The following is a 20,190-nucleotide window of genomic DNA, read 5'->3' as shown; positions in this document are numbered from 1 at the left end:
TCCTATTTTAACATTAACTTTTAAAATGTTCATTAATTATTGTACTCAGTCTAATAATAAAAATAAAATTAATAATTATATTTTAATGTAGTACAGTATTATTTTATATTCCAATGTTTTTTATTGTATAATAGATAATGCAGCTATATTAACTACATTACTATTCAGCTAGCTCAGTGTACAATTTTCTTCTCCCAAGAAATTTGATAGACATTAAATGATCCAATATCATTGAGAAATACATTAGCGTTTGTATGAACATTTTCTGAATTTCCCAAATGTAAATTGTCCTCATTGATTGGTTAAGCACGCGGTTTTTTCGTTACATAGATCCCCATGGTAGTGCCAGCAGTTCGCTTGCATGACATTGTGTTGTTTACAATTGAATCTGTTGTGATATTACAATTTGGCAGATAATTTTAAACACGAAAATGTAAAATTAATGATGTGAAAGAATAAAATAAAATTTATAAGGGTGCAGGTTTCGATCACTCGAAGCGTAAACTTCGTATACAATTTTATGGAGATTAAAGAAACACACGCCGGACACGTTACCACCTACCTAAAACACATAAGATACTACGGGTATTTTTTTATGTTAAAATATTCCGTAACAAAAATATGAAATACACGTTTTAAATAACCACATTTTTTCCATTCCAATAGCAGAAAATTTAAAAGGAAAAATAGGAATACCTCGAATTTTATCCATTTTTGTGTGAAAGCTGTCAAAAAGTTGAAAATAGCTGTCAATTTCTCCAAATGAAGGCATCGATAAAGAACGAAAACGAGAGACGCTTTCGTATTCATATATTATTTGATTAATTATTATAAATTTTCAATTAATTAAAAATAAAAAATCTTCTAGTTTCCGCCAGGGTAATGATAAAGATTTTTGGTAAAATTAAAAATCTCGATGTAATTTTCAATGACAAGAAAGTGATTTTACCGACGCATGTTATTTTTACACGCTGCGACTGAATTTTTCCTTCTGAATGTTAAGTTCGTACGACGGAATGTGTAATTTTATATATATCGAGTATTTAATATCACACTGCAGTTCGAGGTTCCTTTCATTTACATCGCTAGAGGATGTAATTTCACATACTTTTGTAAAATCACACAGTGAAGTGTGTGTTATTTACAATGATATAGTATGTAATTTTTCGAAACTGCTATTAATTTCATTTTACAATGAGTACAGTAGATTACCTACCACTTATGCTCGTCTGTAATCTGCGATATATTTTGGTTTTAGCGTTTAGGATAATATATTCAAAATGCTATTTGTTATTGCGGTTTCTTTATGTGAAGATTTTCTATTGAAATATTTTTAGGCTTAAAGTTTACATTATTACGGTTCCCATTTTGTGTTTCAGAAATGAATAATTTTATTAGGGTTCTGTAAAATTTCTATTAGGGAGACACCTCCTTACCTGTGAGAGTGGGCGGGGAACTATTTTAGGAAGGTATATCGGATAAATGCAGGACTGAGACGGTATACAAAAAGGCAGTAGATATGCCATATCCATTGTCAAGGGGGACGGGGGTCTAACACCCAAAACCCCTCCCTTGGCTACGCCACTGCAATCGAGGGACCAAGGCGATAATTCGTATATTTTAATACAATAGTCGCAAGCTATGCTATTTTTACATGAAATTTTCCTATTATAAATGCGAAGTCTTAGAATTTTTTATAGTGTAATCCTAGATAGGATAAATTAGTAGAGACGTCATTAAATCATATAAAGAGAGTAGAAGTAATAAGTACATAAAATAATATAAAAAACTAAATTTGTAAGAAAAATTGCTATTGTCTGTAGGAATATAAATTATACTATCAGACTTTCTGTTTCTTGTATTACGGGGTAAGACAAATTCGGAAGATCGTTCTCGAATATTAGTAAGTGACTTAGTAAGCGAGCCTAGCGCTGGAACGAGTGCAGTCGAGCGTAAACGATGTCAGCCGCCCACCGCGCTACTGAAATTCCTTAAATTTACCAAATGACTCAATTTGGTTTAATGCAAAGATCATTATTACAATAAATTATAATAATTCGAAAACTTACAATTGGAAAACAAATTTTCCACAAAGAGAACGAATTATTTTTAAACCTCGATATTAGGATATTTGATTACGTTAAGATATAGTGCTTAGAATTTGAAAAATGCTATTACCAGATTGGAGCCAAACTTCTTTGCCCAACTAATAGTTGGGCCCTAATTGGGTGGCCCAATCAATGTCCAAATGAGTTACTTTCTGGTTTGTAAATATTTTTTTTAAACTTGACGCTTCTTCATGATTTAAAAACTCTTAGCATCCTCTTATTCCTTCTGAAATTCATCCCAGTCTCTTCCAACAGTCAGCTCAGTCCTAAAAGCATCTGAAGTTGTATTTTCTGCAATATATTTGGTTTAGTACAAATACTCAACTGAGTGTGGGAAATAGCACAAAGCGATCACTTATTTTGTTCATTTCTACAAAGTAAAAACGAAAGAACTTTGTAAAAATAACCCCTTTTTATAAAAGCTTGAACGGATTCGACTACAAGAAAAAATGGCGTTCGCAACTGCTTTAGTGCAGACAACAAAGCTCGTATGCGGCTTTGCGGCTCGCGCTGACGCACAGTGCACACGTTAACCAATATACAGGCGGGGTTTTCAAAATTATAAAATTCTTAGTTTACAAAAACAGTTTATTTATTGTTGTTTCACTTCAAATATTACCATTATCTGCTGATCTCTTTGGTTTTTTTAAAAAGAAATATCTATTTTAATTTAAAGCGTATGTCTAATTCGGAAACAGTTTCATTATTTTAAGTATATTAAAAATATAATATGTAAAATATATTATACATTTACCGTAATGTTGAATGACTGCTAGATTCTGCTCAAATCGCTCATTATTTTTCAACCCGTGTGCCTAATTCATTATTCGCACGGCGTTTTTTATCAGAATTATATCGATTTATTTATTTATTCCTAAGCGGATACAGTTTACAATAATTTTACCGAAGTAAATAGCAGCTGACCAAGGCCGATATTTTATCTCTCTACTGCCCTCTATCGATATAACTGCAGTTACATTTTGTGCAACCAGACTCGTTTGCTCCAATAGTGCATCGTGTTCATCAACATAAGTTTTAATAATTAAAAATTCGGAATAATTGCAAACGTTCCATGATTTCGATGAGATTGCATTCACTTACTCATTTTATTTTAATAACGTGTGAATTAATTTAGAACACCCAGTATGGGCGTTCTATGGATATACACAATGAAAGCCCAATCGAGAAATCAAACACTGATCGGCTTTGTCAAAATGAGTTTTGATGCTCAAAAATTCGAAATAATTGAAAAAGTTTCAGGATTTCGGTCGGATTGCATCCACGTAATTATTTTAATAAAATAATTTGTAAACTAATTTCACTTTTTTTAATGGGGATGCCCAGTTGATGCCCGACTAGTTTGCTCCGATGGTGCCCACTTTGAGCGTTCTATGGGCAAGCCCATTGTACGCGCAAGTACAGAATCAAACACTCACCGGCTTTATGAAAATAAGTTTTTATAATTAAAATTTTTGAATAATTGGTAAAGATTCAAGATTTTTGTTGTATTGCACCTACGTAATTATTTAATTAAAATAACTTGTGAATTAATTTCCCTTTTTGTTAATTTGGCTGCCCAGTTGGCGCCCAATTGGCTCCCAATTATTAGTTGGGCTAAGTTGGGCTGATTTTTACATGGCATGAGGCGATAAATTCCTGGACCTCATTATCTAGTTTAGAAGGATGGAATATCGCCATCCTGCCGTATTGGAGACCCGTGTTTGATTCCCAGCAGCTTTATTTCAATCACATTTTTCTGTTTCAGCTTATGATATAATATTCCTGCATGTATATATTAATGTATAAACTAAATATAATCATGTGTAATGTACAATTGCAATTTAAATAAATATAATAGTGCGAAAGAGTTCAACATCCTCTCTGCTAATCTAAATTCACTAAGTTTTACTAAGTCACTTACTAAATCAGTGCCGAAAACATCGAAACCGTGTGATTATGGAAAACAGATCTTCCTGAATCGTTGGATCGACCATTAAAGAGTCATTCAATGAAATACCGGGAGTTGTTTTTGCAGAGTCGTCGAATACGACTCTGACCTTTGTAGTGATACTCGACGTTTTTACCACTGCATGATGTGAGAGGTAGAATCCGCAATCAAGAGGTTCTTTGGTTGGAACTGGAGTCATGTGTGACTCTTGAAGGTATCCTTGAATACACTCTGTGTATTTTTCTTTAAGAAAGGGATCTTTTTCGAATTTTAGTTTGATGGAGTAATAACGTTGGAAGGCTGTATTTTTGGAACTACCGATAGCATTCTTTTGCTCATTGAAAGGAAGATTTACGCAAAAACGACCTGATTCGGTTCTTCGAACATGTTTCTGAAAATGTTCTTCGCAAGCTGATTCCTCACTTGACGTGACTTCTGAGGTGGACTCTGCAGCTAATTCCCAAAGAATGGGCAGCTCTTGGAATTTTATTATATTGCATGTGATTTGAGGTATCGATTTTGAAACGCAAGTCTTGGAAACTCGATCAGAGATTATCTAACCGAGAAGAGTCTCTTGGTATACCGCGGGTTGACCATTAACTCGAAGTTGACCTGAAAGCAAGAGTTCATAAAAGAACTCAGCCCCTATTAAAAGATCAATGTCAGCTGGTTTGCAAAATTCAGGATCAGCTAAAGTAACACCTTCGGGGATTTTAAATAGTTTTTTATCAAGGGGTAAAGAAGGCATTTTGTCTGAAATTTCCTTAAAAATAAAGCAAGAGAGATTAAGTTCCGCGTCTGTGTACCTCGATTTTATTTTAGCGACGATGCTGTAATTGACTTTGGAACAAAGATTTTGCGCACCCTTGAGTTGAACATCTACTCGACTTTTTTGAAGTCCTAAGGACGTAGCAAATTTCTCAGTGATTGAGTTACATTGAGAGCACGAATCTAAAAGAGTCCTGCAAGGTTGAAAAACGCTTTTATCATCTAGAATGTCGACAATTGCGGTGCCTAAAAAGACCTGAGAAGAAACTTGCGAGTGACAACTTTAAAGTTGTTATTGAGTATCAGGCTCAAAATTAGACGAAATTGAATTTTCTGAAGTTTGCCTTTTAAAATGAAGAAGAACGGGATGTCTATTTTGACATTTTTTGCATGTATTTGCTCGGCAATTGATAGTACGATGATGACCCTTTAGACAATTATGACCGAGCGACGTCTTTTTTATCGCGAGATACCTTTCATGTGGAGACATTTTTTGAAAGGAGGAACATGAAGATGGAATGTGACTTTCATTACAAATGGGATATGCAGGTTTTGTCGTATTTGCTTGGGATTGAACCGAAGTTTCCATGCAAGATTGTGACGGTTTGTAATTCAAATGAGACTTTGAGTATACTTTATTTGAATCGTTCTTTTGAAATGAACTCCGTTTAGTAACAAAATGAGCTGCATCGATGAGTGCGCGTTGCTCGAGAAATGAAATCATCTTCTCAAAGGAAGGAACATTTGTATCTTTAATGGTTTCTTCCCATTTTTCTTTTGTGTAATTATTTAACTTTTCTTTAATAATAAAAACAAGAAGTGCATCCCATCGATCTTCAGCTTTAACCAGTTCTTCTAAAGCCCTGACTTGTTTTTGCACATTGTCGAGAAGTTTGCGAATTGAAAATTCTTTGAAAACGCTTTGAGTTTCGAATAAGGATTTGAGATGACTTTCTACAATTACTCGACGATTGTCATTCCGTTTTGTAATAAGGTCCCAAGCAAAGGTATAGTTTTCCGTTGTTTTTTCGAGCGAAGCAATTATTTCCGCTGCTTCCCCTTCTAGACACGGTTTTAAATAATAAAATTTATGTATATTTGGAACAGATGCGTTATCGTGACACATTGACTTAAACGAATCATGGAAGGCAAGCCAAGTGTCAAAGGACCCGTGAAATGTGGGAGTTAGCTTTGAAAGCTCGAAACGCGACGAAGGGAGAAATGAAATATCGTATGCGGTGGAAGATGTGGGATTAATTACACGATTTTTTAAAGATTTTTTCGCAAGGCCACTAATCGCGTAAAAATGATTTTCAAAGTTCAGCCTTTCAGACTCATTTTCTGCTTCTTCTTCTCGAGTAGCAGTTAGCTCGTCGATTTTATCTTGGACTACTTTAAATTCGTCCCTACATCCGTTGTCTCGTCGATCGTATTTAAAACAGCATCGAAATGTGTTAATTGGCGTTTTATTGGCCCATGAAGATTTCTCAATTTATCGAGCTCTTCAGCCATGATTACAGATGACGATATTTATTCTTTTTAAGATATAAAATGTTCTCGATAGAGATTAAGAGGTATTTGGAAAGGAAAATAAAATTGTGAAAATAGATTGGAACTTTCTGGACTTACTTGTTCCGATGAGCAGATTTATGATGTCAAACAGCCGAAACTTCCGATGAACTGATCACGTTGGACTGGTACGTGTTGACGCTGGAACTTAAATGATCCCGGGTACTGAAACTGACTCCGCATGTTGCAACTAACTCTGAACACTGGAACTAACTCCGGGTCTTGCAACTGACCTCGGATACTGGAACTGGCCACGAGTACTAGATCTGACTCCCGGCCTTGAAACTGACCCTGGCTATTGGAACGGACCCCGAGTAATGGAACTGACTCCGGGTGCTGGAATTGACTCCGTATTTTGAAGTTTTCTCTTCTTCGAACTAACGACGCGCTTTATAATATAGACGTCGTACTTCCAAGTGGATAAAAAGAGAGGGAAAGCGAGAGCGTTGAAATATTCTCCGTGGTGTTGGCATGCTTTTTACTTTGGACTAAAACCAGTGATTAAAGTAAAGACTAAAACTTTGCTAATTTTTACTTATTGTCATTTGTGAATATCTAAAAGTCACTTGGAATACGTCATTCAGAGATCACTTTTGAAATGTGATTGTCACTTTGAAAACCGCACTGAACACACAAGATGATATTCACTGAACTTCACTCTGTTTTTTATTTACAGGTAGTCACTGAAAGACAATGTTCTACACGGCACTTTAGGATTATGAAACACGCACGTTAGAACATCCGCGATTCGAAGGACCAAAATGTTTCTATTGAAAATGCCAAAATATTAAATTATAATTGTGGTTGAGTTTAGATTGAATAAAACAAGATCACTTTGTAATACACAATATATAACATTTATTTTCACGGTACAAGAGAAAAGTGTTTGTTGCGAAGGTTGAAAAGTATCTGCCTGTTTATATGACTTGTTAGTATTCGGGGGTGACGATACATATAGAATGGGTGTCGACAATTTGTACAAAGTAGGATTCTGATTGGCTAAAGACAAGATTGGAAGAATCGTCGAAGTCTATTGACTAAAATTCGGAAAACCCCGGAGAAAATGGTTCGGCTCTAGTCAGGTTTGTTGGACGGTTAACTACTGTAAAACAATTAAGGAAGGTCGGGGATCTAATCCTTAGCACTGAATAGAGCATCACGCTTAAGAAATAAATACGTGAAATATAGAATTTTGAAGAGGCTTACAGACGTTGTTTAGGATTCAAACATAAAGAGGAGATACGAAAGGAAAGTATAAAATCAGCTAAACTAAAGATTTGTTAAAATCTCTGTAGTTGACGAACATCTGCTCAATTGTAAATTTCAGAGGTTTAAAAGGAACCAAGGCAATTTACAAATTTTAGGAAGTGAATTTAACAGATTTTATAAAGCTCTTCTTAAGATTAGGGTACGACTGAGTAGTAAATTTGACGACATACCCTGAAAGACATTGAAGATTACAAATTATAGTAAATATATCAAGTATTCAATTTCTTTAAACAAAAAAAAGATTAAATCAATTGTTACGTCGTAACAGTAATCCTTTGCACAATTCTTTGCATTTTTCCCCAAAACTCGCGATAATCCCGGACAAGCCCCCAAAATTTGTGGGATTTATAATGAGGATTTCTAGGATATTATAAAGATTTATGTTTATTAAAATAACTTGAACAACTTTATGAAAAATAACGTGAGAATTTGAATATATGAGTGACCACGTCTTAATCCTCTTAGGTTTGTCGCAACACTTACTTCAAGCACGATCATGATTCACAAAAAACCAGGCTGTTTATACGTCATCTATCGCATGGTGGTCGACACGATGTTATGAATACTTATACATATATTCTTAAAAATGTATAATTCGGATAGTACAAATTCTTTAAAATATTTATGAAATTTTTTATATTAATTTGAAAAGATGAAAATCTTTGAAATTTTCGGGCAGTCCTTTAAATAGATTTAAATCTTTATGCATTTCTTGAAATCTTTTTAAGTATATAAAAGCAATGTAAGTTCTTCACATTTGTGTGTAATATTTTCGAATCTTAAAAAAAAGTTACAAAATATTTGAAATCTTCAAAAGATTAAAATTTTTTTTTGAGTTATAATGAAAACTTGACGAATTCCTTGAAATATTCGCACATTATTCGTTCCGAAAATTTTCGAATTTGTTTGAAATCATTAAGATATTTTACACTTCTTAAAATCTTGTAAACAATTTGCGATAATATAAAATATTTGAAAGGTTTATATAATCCTTAAAACATTTCAATACATTTGTGATTTTTTTTAATCTTTCAAAGTATGTAACATCTATATACATGAAAATAAAAAAGTCTAGGAGGCTCCATAAATACTTTTTTGTAGTATAGAAAAACTTTCTTATGTTCAAAATATATTACTTTTATACATGAATATACAATTATAAAATCGACTGTGAATTGATCATATGCGTTTATGAGTCTTATGATTGACTGATCTGATATGCACTTCTTATAAATTCAAATTTCATAAAATTTGGAAATATATAGTACTCAAAGTGATTCAAGTACGTACGCACATTCGATTTTACAAATATCCCGACAAATATATTTTATTTATGAAACGTAGAAAATAGACGCCACAAAATTTGGAAATTCTACTTGAAGAAATAAAAAAATAAAATTAGTGTTAAATTTTTTAAACTAAAAATGACTTGAAAATAAATATATCTTTTTACCTTTCCGTTCCATATATTCTATTCTTATACTTAGAATGAAATGGAATAAAATGAAATACTAATACAGTTAACTTAAATCTTTGAAAAAGTTGAAACATAGTCGTGTTTGTTATCAAATTAATCATGAATCAACAAAAAAGCATCATAATGAATCTTATTTCCACTTTAACTATTCATTAAAGAACGCTAATAAGCATTAGCGCGTCAGAGTGGCGAAAGAACGTTCCTGAGAGCTGTACGCTCTACTAGCGCACATCTGTCGCATTCCTCGGAAAGCTGAGGCGCTACCGATGAATGATGAGACGAGAAAACGAGACGGAACCGAGGCTTTAATATTTTGAAATTCCGGAAGCTAAAATTTGGCCAGATTTGAACTCTTGTAATTAATTTCATAATTTCGGTTTATTTATTAAACAATCGCATTTCTCAAAATTATTCTTAAATAATGTTGCACTTCCAGTCCAAAAGTATGAATAGTCTCATTCCTATAACTTAATTTTAAAACTGAATAACAAACGTGGAGTCAAAATCAGAAGGGTGGTTTTTGAAATCTAACTTTAGAAATTTAGAGGGGCCAAAACAGAAAATTACATTTGCTGAAATGTAGAAAAATTTTTTTAACTGATTTAGGAAAATTATAAAAATAATTATTATTTCCTTTAAAAGTAACGAGATCGAATGTGCGCTGTCGCTCGCGCGTTTACTTTTTTTTTGAAAGTATTATATTTTATCATATTTTATGTATTTCTTTACTATAAGATTTACTTAGTTTAAGTTCATCCTATATTTTTGTCGAATAATATATGAATTTGTTTTTGTTGATTTTGCAATACTCAACCAGATAGTATCGAAAATTTTTGTCCTTCACAATACAATGTAATACGATGTATAAAGAGAATGCCCCCTGCCTTGTAACTAGTTAAAATGCGACATCGTAGAAGATTATTTGCAAGTTCGATTATTTTCAAACGTGTACCATTACATAGACCTTCGTTAATAGAAATATTACGAATTACTATAATACAATTGTTTCTTAATCGTAATTCATGAGGAGGAAGGGTCGGTGGATTCAATGTGTTTAAGTATTCTGGGAGTATTGCATCATTTATATTTCCATTATCACAATTTTCAACACTATCAACACTTGTATAAATTCCTTCTGTGGTTTTGTCCAATAGCTCCACGTCTCTGTAATTTATTTCTTCAACATCAACATTTCGTGGTGAGAATATGGCTGTCTTTGCTAGATCTCCAAATCTTCGATCCTTAATAAGTTTACTGAACATTATCTGTACTATATCATCGGTTCTATTAGCTACAAATTTTTTTGGGGTATTAAGAAATTCTCATTGTTATTTAAAGTACTATCTCCACAGACAATAAATACTTTGCGAATTATGCTTTTTGTGGTAAAGTACGCATATTTTCTGTTAGTGAAAATACAGAAAAATGTTTTCAAAGTGATCTGAATTTAATGGATAGATTGACTAATTCTCTGGGAGTTGCATGAGTTTTCACAGGCAGTAATTGCCTAAGATCTCCTAAGGTATCTGCCTAAAGTGTTGAGCATCTTTAGATTGAGTTTTTCCACGGGAGACGGAATCAGAAAATAAAGGAACTAGCGTACTGAAAGTTTTATGTACAGTCTTTCCTTGTGGGATTAATATTGCTGAAATACCTGTGACTACCATCATAAATATATTTTTTGCCTTGACTTTTCACAAATGATATGTAATTTGATAAATGTATGTATTTCCTGAGCCACCAGGTCCATCAATATAAAAACATGACGTAAAAGGCCTTTCTTCGTTCGGCAAAGCAAACGTTAAGAATTGTTCCTACAATATCTTTTTGTTTTCCATTTAATTTGTAGTACTGAGTCTGACCGAGTTGTTCATGTTGAGTAAGCGATACCTCGTCATCGTAAATCTCAATATCTTTACGAAATTTCGTTATTTATGGCTTCGTTGAAAAGTTACTAATATCGGATCTTTCGTGAGAAAGATAGGTACTTATCTGAATATATGATCTTATGTATGCTTCTTGTACATGATAGTTTCTCTGAAAATCTCATTACATAGCATTTTTTAATTTAGCCCATAGTTCCTCAGGATTGATAGGTTGACAGTATATTAAAATACGTACAAATAAACGTCTTCATTAACATCCGTCCAATAACGTTAAATTTTGTTTTTCATTTTTGTCAAATTGATAATTTTGATCCACTATGTTTTTTAGATACGTAGTGAGCTGGAATTTCAGAATACGTATATCATTCGGCATCAGTATCACGTCCATTTAAATCAAAATAATTGATTAGCATAGTTTCTTTTTCCAATGCGTTTCTTATGGCATCTTCACTTTCAGCATCGTCACTAGTAACACTTTACTGATTAGGCAAATGTACTGACAACCTAACAACAGCATGACTTTTATTTTGCACCGATTTACTGTATATAGGATCACATGCTTGAACAGGTCTCACGAATCCGAGTATCTATGAAATTTTTAATTTCATAATGAAGAATAGCATTTTCACTGTTATTGGCATTAGTAACTACGATGGAAGCAGCATCATGTCCTTTTTAGATATAGTTGCCCTGGCGGACAGAAGGGACTGAATGGAGCCTCTACAAAGTATCCGTAAAAACCCCATTGGGTCCCCATTCAGTTCCTTTTTAGAAAACTAAAAAAACAGCAATATCAACTCTTAAACTGTTGAAATTCGTATTCTACGTTAAATTTTCTATTATATACTCACGGAGTAATCGCAATACTTTTTATTGCAGCGTTAAAAGCTTTAAAAAATAAAATAACTGTAATTTACATGGGCCGAAGGCGCAACATACTACTTAACAATTCAGAGAAGTCAATGTTTTCATCCTTTCCATCTCATTCCTTTAAAAATAGTTAAGTGATCCCATTAGGAACGAAATTTAACTCCTTAATGAACTCAAAATTCCGCTCGAATGACGTCAGCTTTATGACTCCAACGGCTAGAGTCACACAACTCACTCCCAGTTGAACATACACGATCGCTCCAATGTCATCAGAATTCGCCCCCTTTGGAGCGATCGATCGCTCCATTTGGTGGGTTCAGCCGCTTCAAGAATGTATTTTTAACAAAAAACAAAATATATTTTTGACTATAAGAGTTGACTTTTCAACCAAAAACATTAATTTTTTCACAAAAATATAAACACTTATTACTTTTAAAAGAAAGAATAATTCTTGAAAACAAATTCTAAATCAGTTGAAAAAATTTCGTCCACACTTCAGAAAATGCAATTTTCTGCTTTGGGCCCTCTTCAAAATGTCTCAAATTCGATTTTAAAAACCACAGTTTTGATTTTGACTCCATGAAAATCCTTCATATTCTGCTTTTTAGTGTTAAAATAGCACTTTTAATCAAATTTCATAAAAAAAATTAGTTCAGCAATAAAAAAAATGTATGTTGTTTGTTATTGAGTTTCAAAATTAAGTTATAATTGAAAATATTCATACTTTTGAACTGGAAGGGCAAAATTATTTAAGGATAAGTTTGAGAAATGCAATAGTTTGAAAAATAAACCAAAATAATGAAATTAATTAATAAGACTTCAAATCTACACAAATTTTAGCTTTCGGAATTTGCCAAGCTAAGTAACATATTGTACAAAACATTTAAGTAGCTGCAGTAGATTTGAGTTAAATTTACTTAATTATTTTTCATGAAGTACAATTTCACATAAATTTGAAAATTTGTTATTTAATTTACAACATTATAAGTCAAGTAACATATTTTTCGAATCTTTATGATTCGCACATTTCGATTATTCTATTTTTTAATTAGCAAGTGCTAAATTCAAACAATTTTTTGACAAGAACTGGCGTCTGCCCGTAACAATATGCAATTATTACTTTTGTTATTTTCGGCTTACTTCTACCAAAGATCTCCTAGCTAGCCCTTCTTTCTACGCTTCGAGTTTTCCTACAATAGACTCAGTATTTAATCAGTATATAGTCATAGGCATAGACCATAAAACTAACGGATATCCATACTTTAGTCACTATAGGATGGATATTTGGGGGCGATTTCCAATTCATCGCGGTGTACCTGTTCGTCTTACCCTCTCCACTCGACTTTTCCTCACGTCCCTGACTGAGCGAGATATTTATGCCGGGCTTTTCCAGTGGGGGGGCTTTGTCCTAATGAGGCATAAAATGGAGTAAACTTCAATTCTACACCGCTAGATTGTAAACGTGTAATTTTGACAACAGATTGCCGAAGGAAAAGTAATGAATTTGAACGTTTTCAATTTTTTTGTTAACATGATTTGAAGTATGAATACAAGATAAAATTATTGACAGCACGAAATTGTTTTTAACTTGCAGGAAAAAATACTGTAATGCAATTTATTCGAAGGAAAGAATTATTGACAGCAAATTATTCTTTTTTTTTTCAAAGTTGCTGTCAAAATTACTTGCAATTAAAAAAATGAAAAGCAGGTAATTTTGACAGCAAATGAAGATATTTTTGAACATGAAACTCTTTTTTATTCCATAAGTAATAATTTTGTAACTATATTTAGTGCAGAATGTCATATGTAAGCTTTGTCAAAACTTTCTCCAAGAGAAAGTTGCGCAATCACGAGATCTGCATCAGAGGTACGACGGTGATGGCGCTGACGTTTGAGCATTCCTACAAAGGGTCTAAGGACAGTGTTACGTCCAAACTCTGCTATCGACTTTCTTCCGTTAATACTCTGCATTGACTTGCTGAGGTATAGGTCCGTTACCTATAGTCGAATGGTTGAAACCATTAGCCGTGAAATATAGATTAGGTTTGAAAAATTATTCACTCAGTACACAGATTTTAGCTTGTAAATTAAACTTGAATGTTTATTATAATTCTTCGATATTTAATTGTTCACGGATTAAATATTCTCTTATTTGAATTCTAGAATAAGCAACAATATTCGTGTATTGCAGTTAGTAGTAGACGCGGCAGATTTGAAAAGTTGGTATGGAGATTCGGAAAACACTTCCGTAAGGTCGAACAGTTCGGAGTCAGGACTTGACTTTGTCCATCTTATTTCTTTCTAAACAAAAAAGAGTTGTTTGTAACTCACAAACAATTATTTTATTAGTTTTGTTTCTCACACACATACAAATAAGTTTAGCACTTAATATCAAAGCGGATCCGAACGCTAGTCGCGTAGTGCGCAAACGCCAAATCGATAGGTCGCGATGCCTTTGAATTTTTGAAATTCTTCTAAGTCCGTATAATCAAAAAATAATCAAAAAGTCTAAGAGTCGTAGGTTCAAGGTTTCAAAGAGCACACTGAAATGAAAAGTATCCGCATAATTAACGTCTAATCATGTTGAAACTTGTAACTATAACTGACTTTTCTGAGCTCTGCATCTATATTTATAATCTCGTTTTGGGTGGGATTTATCTCAACTTTTAGCTTTTAACCAATCAAAATGCTGACTTCTCTCACTTTTAGTGTCGAATAACCAATCATAAATGAGGTCACTTTGCTCTTTCTACTTATTTCGGCAATTGAAGTGAGTGACAGTTCAAGGATAATGGTTTAAATGTCCAACTTTTAATACCATAAAACGTCAATCTCATGTGGTAACAGTTTCCGGTTTGTAAGTCCAAAGGTCCTCTTTTTATGGTGTTTGATTGGCGCCATGACTCATTAACGATTCTAAAAATAGTCCAAGATTTCAAGTTCCTAACCTCAAAACCTACTTTGGACAGGGAACGAAGAAATATCTTTAATGAAAGTCTTAATGTAGTTAAATTCGGATAAGGTACTCACATACAGGTTTTCTAAGCCACAATAAACTTATAGCATTCGTAGAATTCGTCTATAATAGTAATTACTTAATATTTATTGATTCTATACATTCATAATCAATTCCATATTAAAGCCATTTGAATCTTCCCGCCTGAGAATTTACTAGTTCTGAAAGTATTTGGTAAAAGTGTCTTAGCGCCTTAGAGTTTTAGTTCATAAAACGGCGCATGCCCTTACACCTCTCCCCTTACTTAAAAGGTGTCTCTTGCTGTATGCTTGAGACAGCTTTTTCCTTGCAATAATTCATTGTTATTTAACAAATTATTTGATTTCTAACGACTTCAGAAGCCTTCTGAGAAGTGTCAGATTTTCAATGGTTAAATTCAGGTCACGTGACAATTGATTTCCATTTTCACACTGTCAAATTTTAATCCCTCAGTAACTCAGCTCTATATTCATTTACCTATTCACCGGATCTAAATTTCAGACTATTTCCTACCTTCACCTTTTCTTAAAAATCCATTATGTACCAATCTGCTTTTGGACATCTTTTTTCAAGTACACTTTTCTAAATGACTTCTCGTTTTATAATTTCTTTTTAATTTGTGATTCAAGATTCCCTGTTTAAGATCAAAATATCTTTCCATCAGAATGGCTAAAATTTATGTTGTCTTATTTGAACGAAACAATTTGCCGTAATTTCATCATTTCTTTCCTCGCTTAAAGGTTAATTAAATATTGTCAGTTCTAGACTATACGTTAATAGGCCCTCAAGAAATAGGGTATAATTTCTTTAAATATATATATTTTTAAAATATTTATGCCTCTATTGCTATGGTTGATTTTCTTTCGCCTATCATTTTCTTGTAACTAAAAACTTTGGTTTTCCACGGTCTCGAGGCACTCTATTACCTGCCCGAACAGAAGAAAAGGTCTTTAAACCAAATAAATATCTGTTAGTTATTTTTCAATTTCAAGTTTTTAATTTTACTGTAACAGCAGATTATATGTAGTCTTTCTTGAAAAGTTCTATAACTTAAACATATCTTATCTTCTGCATCCTAACAACTAACTGCTATTTTAAAATTTTATATTATCAGTAATATTGTTTCATTATTGATTTTATTCGGAATCCTATATTCATTTCAATCCTAATCAAAATATAATAATGTTGTCCTTCGACCAGATCTTCTTATTTACTGAGAGTCTATTTTCTTTTTAATCTTCAATAAGTTGTTTCCAGAAAACTTTAAAATAATACTTGTTAATAACTTTAACTATTTATTTATTTTTATCTTAGTTCTTAAACCAGCATTTTTCTCAGAATGAAAAATATCAAACGTTCAAACATTTTATTCTACGAGAACAAGTAAGTGTCGCCAAGATCACTTCATAATTAGAAAATGTTTCACTCTAAACGTAGAGATTCAATTGACCCCATTGACAATGATTATGGTCCAATAGTTGCCCCATTATCATAGTAGTCAGTTCTGATACAAGAGCCTCTATTGTCCCAACTCTCACTATCATTGAGTCAATCGAAATACTGGGTTATTCAGACCATACAGTCTCAGATTTCCGACACACAGTCATTTTACACAATCTCTTTTTCAGCGCACAGCCAATTATCCGGATGCACAACCCTTTATTCCGGCACACAGCCAATTATTCGGGTACACAACCCTTTATTCCGGCACACAGCTAATTATCCGGGTACACAATTGATTTTGTTGTTTTTCATTAAATATTTTCTATTTCTTTTAACCGTCATGTCTACCTACAATTCTTTAAATTTTTATAAATCAAAAGCAAATTTTTATCTTGTATAAAAAGGTATTATAATAAGGTACACTGAAAAAAGGACTACTGGTACCAAGTGAATTTTACTTAGCTAAAGAAAGTGAAAGTCCTGTTTATTTTCAAAGAAAAATTTATTTGAGGCAAAGAAATACGACCTGTTGGTCGAAGCGACATATTTCTTTGATTTAAAGAAATATGAATTGAAGACAAAAAATATATTTTAGGGTCAAGCAAATATTTTACAGGTTAAAAAAACTATTTACCCATGGCAAATTTCTGAATATTTGAAGCAGAAAAATATATCTCTGATTCAAAAAAATATTTCTTTGGTCTAGACCATGCGCGAGCGCAATAAAATAGTAAGTACTTCAATTGTAGTACATATTTTTCTAAATAAGCAACTGGATTCTTTTAGCCTGAATAATAATCACCATTTTAATATACATATTTAATTTAAACAAATGACATAATATAAAATCTTGATGAACCTGAAACAGAAATATTCTATGAAACATGCAGACCCAGTAGGAATTGAACTTGGAAAACATGGATATTTAATTGAACAATATATTTCTTTAATTTAAACAAGTATTCAATTGAAACGAATGTTAAAAAAAGATTACTTTGTTGGAATAAATGTTTATTTGTTATTAATAATTTAATTCTAGTAATGAAATGAAATATTTTCTTCCACTGAGGAAATAAGAATTTATTTTAACACAATACCTTGCTCATCTAAATAAATGCTACAGTGCTATAAATGCATGAACCCTTTGTGACAAAAACATATATATACTGTAATTTAGTTAATATTATTTCGAATTAAATTATTATTTCTTTGATTTAAGTAAACCTAAATTCTTAATTTAAGTATGGAAAAATGATTGATTCAAATGTGTCCCGAATCAGTTCAAAGAATCGGACTCTTTGAATCAAATATATATTTTTTGAACGAGTAATCACATTTCAACAAATCTAGACCTTTTGAATTAAGGAAATAATTTTATTGAATATAAGAAATATGTATTTCAATCAAGAAAATGCAGCCAAAGAATTCATTCTTTTTAGCTATTAATTAGCTAAATATATTTAATAAATAATTGTAAGAAAGTAAAGGATTCAACACCTGTAAACGATACAAAACATGTACCGAAGATATCCAGCTAATCGTACCAAAATTTCGATATATAGAGCCCCTTTGTCCTGAAATTCGTGCAGAAATTTCTGTATATGTAGCCCTGTCATTAAAAAATGTACAGTTTGAAAATTTAAACGTTTATGGTTGAAGTTAGCATCAAAGAAACTGAGCCTCGAACTGCGAAGTGTGGTATTTTAGATAAAAAATTAGTAGATAAAATATTAAAAACTATGCATTTATTGATACATGTTCTTATTCTTTAAATTCAAACTGAATATATGGAAAATATATATTATTATTAGGGGGTTGGACGCTGTGGTGTCGCACGCGACGCGGTGTCGAGTTGGGCTAATTTGCTTGGAGTTTGGTTATTTTGCGGGTGTTTTTTTTTTGTACGGAGAGTGAAACTCGATAAAGTTAATCGGGTGTTCCTAGTGTGAGTGTTATCTTGACTTTTTTGCCGTTGATGGCTCAGAAAAGGCCTTGTGGAATTTGTCTGAAAATCGAGGTTATGTCGGCAAAAAGCGGTAACCCCGCTAAGGCCCCCCCCCCCTCAGCGGGAGAACTTGAGAATGGCGGAAAGTTCAAAAAGGGCCCAGGCAGACCAAAGAAAGTGGATAAAGTGGTTACGTTGGACACTAAAGCGGACTTAAACTTAAGAAATTTCTGAATAGCAGAAAGAGCGATTCGACACAAGAGAGAGGTCTGTCGCAAGCTTCTAGCAAGACGCGGTCACCAGTGATAGAAAAAAGGACAAACCTTGGAGCAGTTAACCTTTCCAGCTTCCAAAGGAGTAAGAGCTTCGAAGACTTAACGAAAAGTGACCATACGTGGGAGAGCCGGAGGACCAATAATAAAAGTGAATGGGGGGATAGTACCCAACTAAAAAAAGTATTAGATGCCTGGTGGGAGCAAAAGTACAGTGCCAAAATTAACAAGATAACAGGGAAGTTGAAGGATGAAATGTGTGATCTAGTGGGGAGTGAGGAATTAGAAGAGAGAAACGTGGCTGCGGAAACAGCATTGACACGGGCCAGAGATAGAGAAATAGCATGGAAAGAAGAAAATGAAAAGCTGAAGGAAAAAATCCAGGATCTGGAGTCCAGACTTGAAAATGCAGAGAGGAGGATTTCTAAACATAGTTAAGGAGAGAGGTTAGATAGACCACAAATCGAAAGTCGTACTGCCTCACAAGACGATAAGGGAAAAGAAAACGGAAACGTAACCGGAGAATTTGAAGACAGTGTCCAAGAAATTATTAAAGAAGGAAAAATGCTCAGGAGAAGAGAGAATATGTCAAGGAAAAACCGGACTTGTCAAACAAGGGAGAACGAGAATGGGAATTGGAAGAACGCAGAAGAAGAAAAAACTGGGTCCTGGTGAAGGGGTTGAGTGTGAAAAAAGGAAAAAGAGTGGCAAGGGAAAAACCGGAGTGATTATTACCATTGAACATATGAGAGTAATAGGAAGTGGGACATTACTTAAAATAGCCTCTTGGAGTGAAAAGAAGAGTTTGATGGCAAACCAAAACTACTTTCCGGGTACGTTGATTAGAATTGAAGATGACTTTACGCCAAGAGAAAAAGAGGTGCTTGGGTGAATTGTAAGTGAACTGAAGAGTGCATGAAAGAGAGGGTCATCTGCGGCCAGCAGTTACATGAGTCGGACTATTGGAAACACTGAATTTTTCTGGAACGGGCAAGAGAGTAAAATTGAGACCAGGAAATTTCGGAGAGATATAAACTAAACCAATCAGAGTTGTATCGTGGAACATTGCTGGTAGCAGCAACATCTTCAAGACTTGGGAGTTTTGGAGCAACTACGATTTGGTGATTCTTCAGGAAACTTGGCTAGAGGAAAAATCTTTTATGAACTTTAAGAATAAATCAGATCCAGATTTTATATGGTGTGATGAGGCAGCTTCAAGAGAGAATAAAACAGGTACGGCGAAAGGGGGACATTTGGTTGGAGTAAGAAAACCATGTGGGGAAGGCTTGGAAGTGTCTGATTGGGAATATGGCCTGTCCATCGAATGTGCAGCTCTGAAAGACAATGGTAAAAAAGTTAAAATTATTTTTGTATACAATAATGTTCGGATGAAGGCTGCGAAAAAAGTTTTAGATTCTATGATAGAAGAGGAGCGAGGGAAAGGTGTCCATTCAATTCTGGTAGGTCATTGGAATGCGGGGATAGGGGAAAAAGTTTATGGATTTTTGCGAAGAACATGGGTTTATAATTTTAAATGGTAGAATTAAAGGGGACAGGATGGGTATTTGGACGCATCTCTGCGAAGACGGAGGGTCGGTCCTCGACTACGTAATATATATTATTATTATAAATTATATATA

At 33.4% G+C, this 20,190-nt stretch overlaps 1 protein-coding gene across 1 annotated transcript; it reads right to left on the bottom strand.

Annotated features, from left to right (window-relative positions):
• Positions 1-2,325: 2,325 nt before the first annotated feature.
• LOC117171118 lies at positions 2,326-4,804 on the bottom strand. The gene is made up of 3 exons (XM_033358170.1): positions 4,618-4,804; positions 4,126-4,533; positions 2,326-2,399 (listed from the first exon to the last, which is right to left on the bottom strand). The coding sequence occupies exons 1-3, from the start codon at positions 4,802-4,804 to the stop codon at positions 2,326-2,328; spliced, it is 669 nt and encodes a 222-aa protein (XP_033214061.1).
• Between the last annotated feature and the right edge of the window lie 15,386 nt (positions 4,805-20,190).

Source organism: Belonocnema kinseyi, chromosome 4, assembly GCF_010883055.1.
Source record: "Belonocnema kinseyi isolate 2016_QV_RU_SX_M_011 chromosome 4, B_treatae_v1, whole genome shotgun sequence".
Taxonomy (NCBI): domain Eukaryota; kingdom Metazoa; phylum Arthropoda; class Insecta; order Hymenoptera; family Cynipidae; genus Belonocnema; species Belonocnema kinseyi.
Note: the sequence above shows the minus strand (reverse complement) of the source record. Positions and strands in the feature narration are given on the sequence as shown.

Excerpts from the sequence above, each read along its gene's own strand:
- LOC117171118 (XM_033358170.1), bottom strand. The coding sequence starts at position 4,804 with ATGCCTTCTTTACCCCTTGATAAAAAACTATTTAAAATCCCCGAAGGT. Across the intron at positions 4,534-4,617 it reads ATACCAAGAGACTCTTCTCG|AGCTGCCCATTCTTTGGGAA; the intron begins GTTAGATAATCT and ends TAAAATTCCAAG. Across the intron at positions 2,400-4,125 it reads CTCTGCAAAAACAACTCCCG|AAAATACAACTTCAGATGCT; the intron begins GTATTTCATTGA and ends AATATATTGCAG.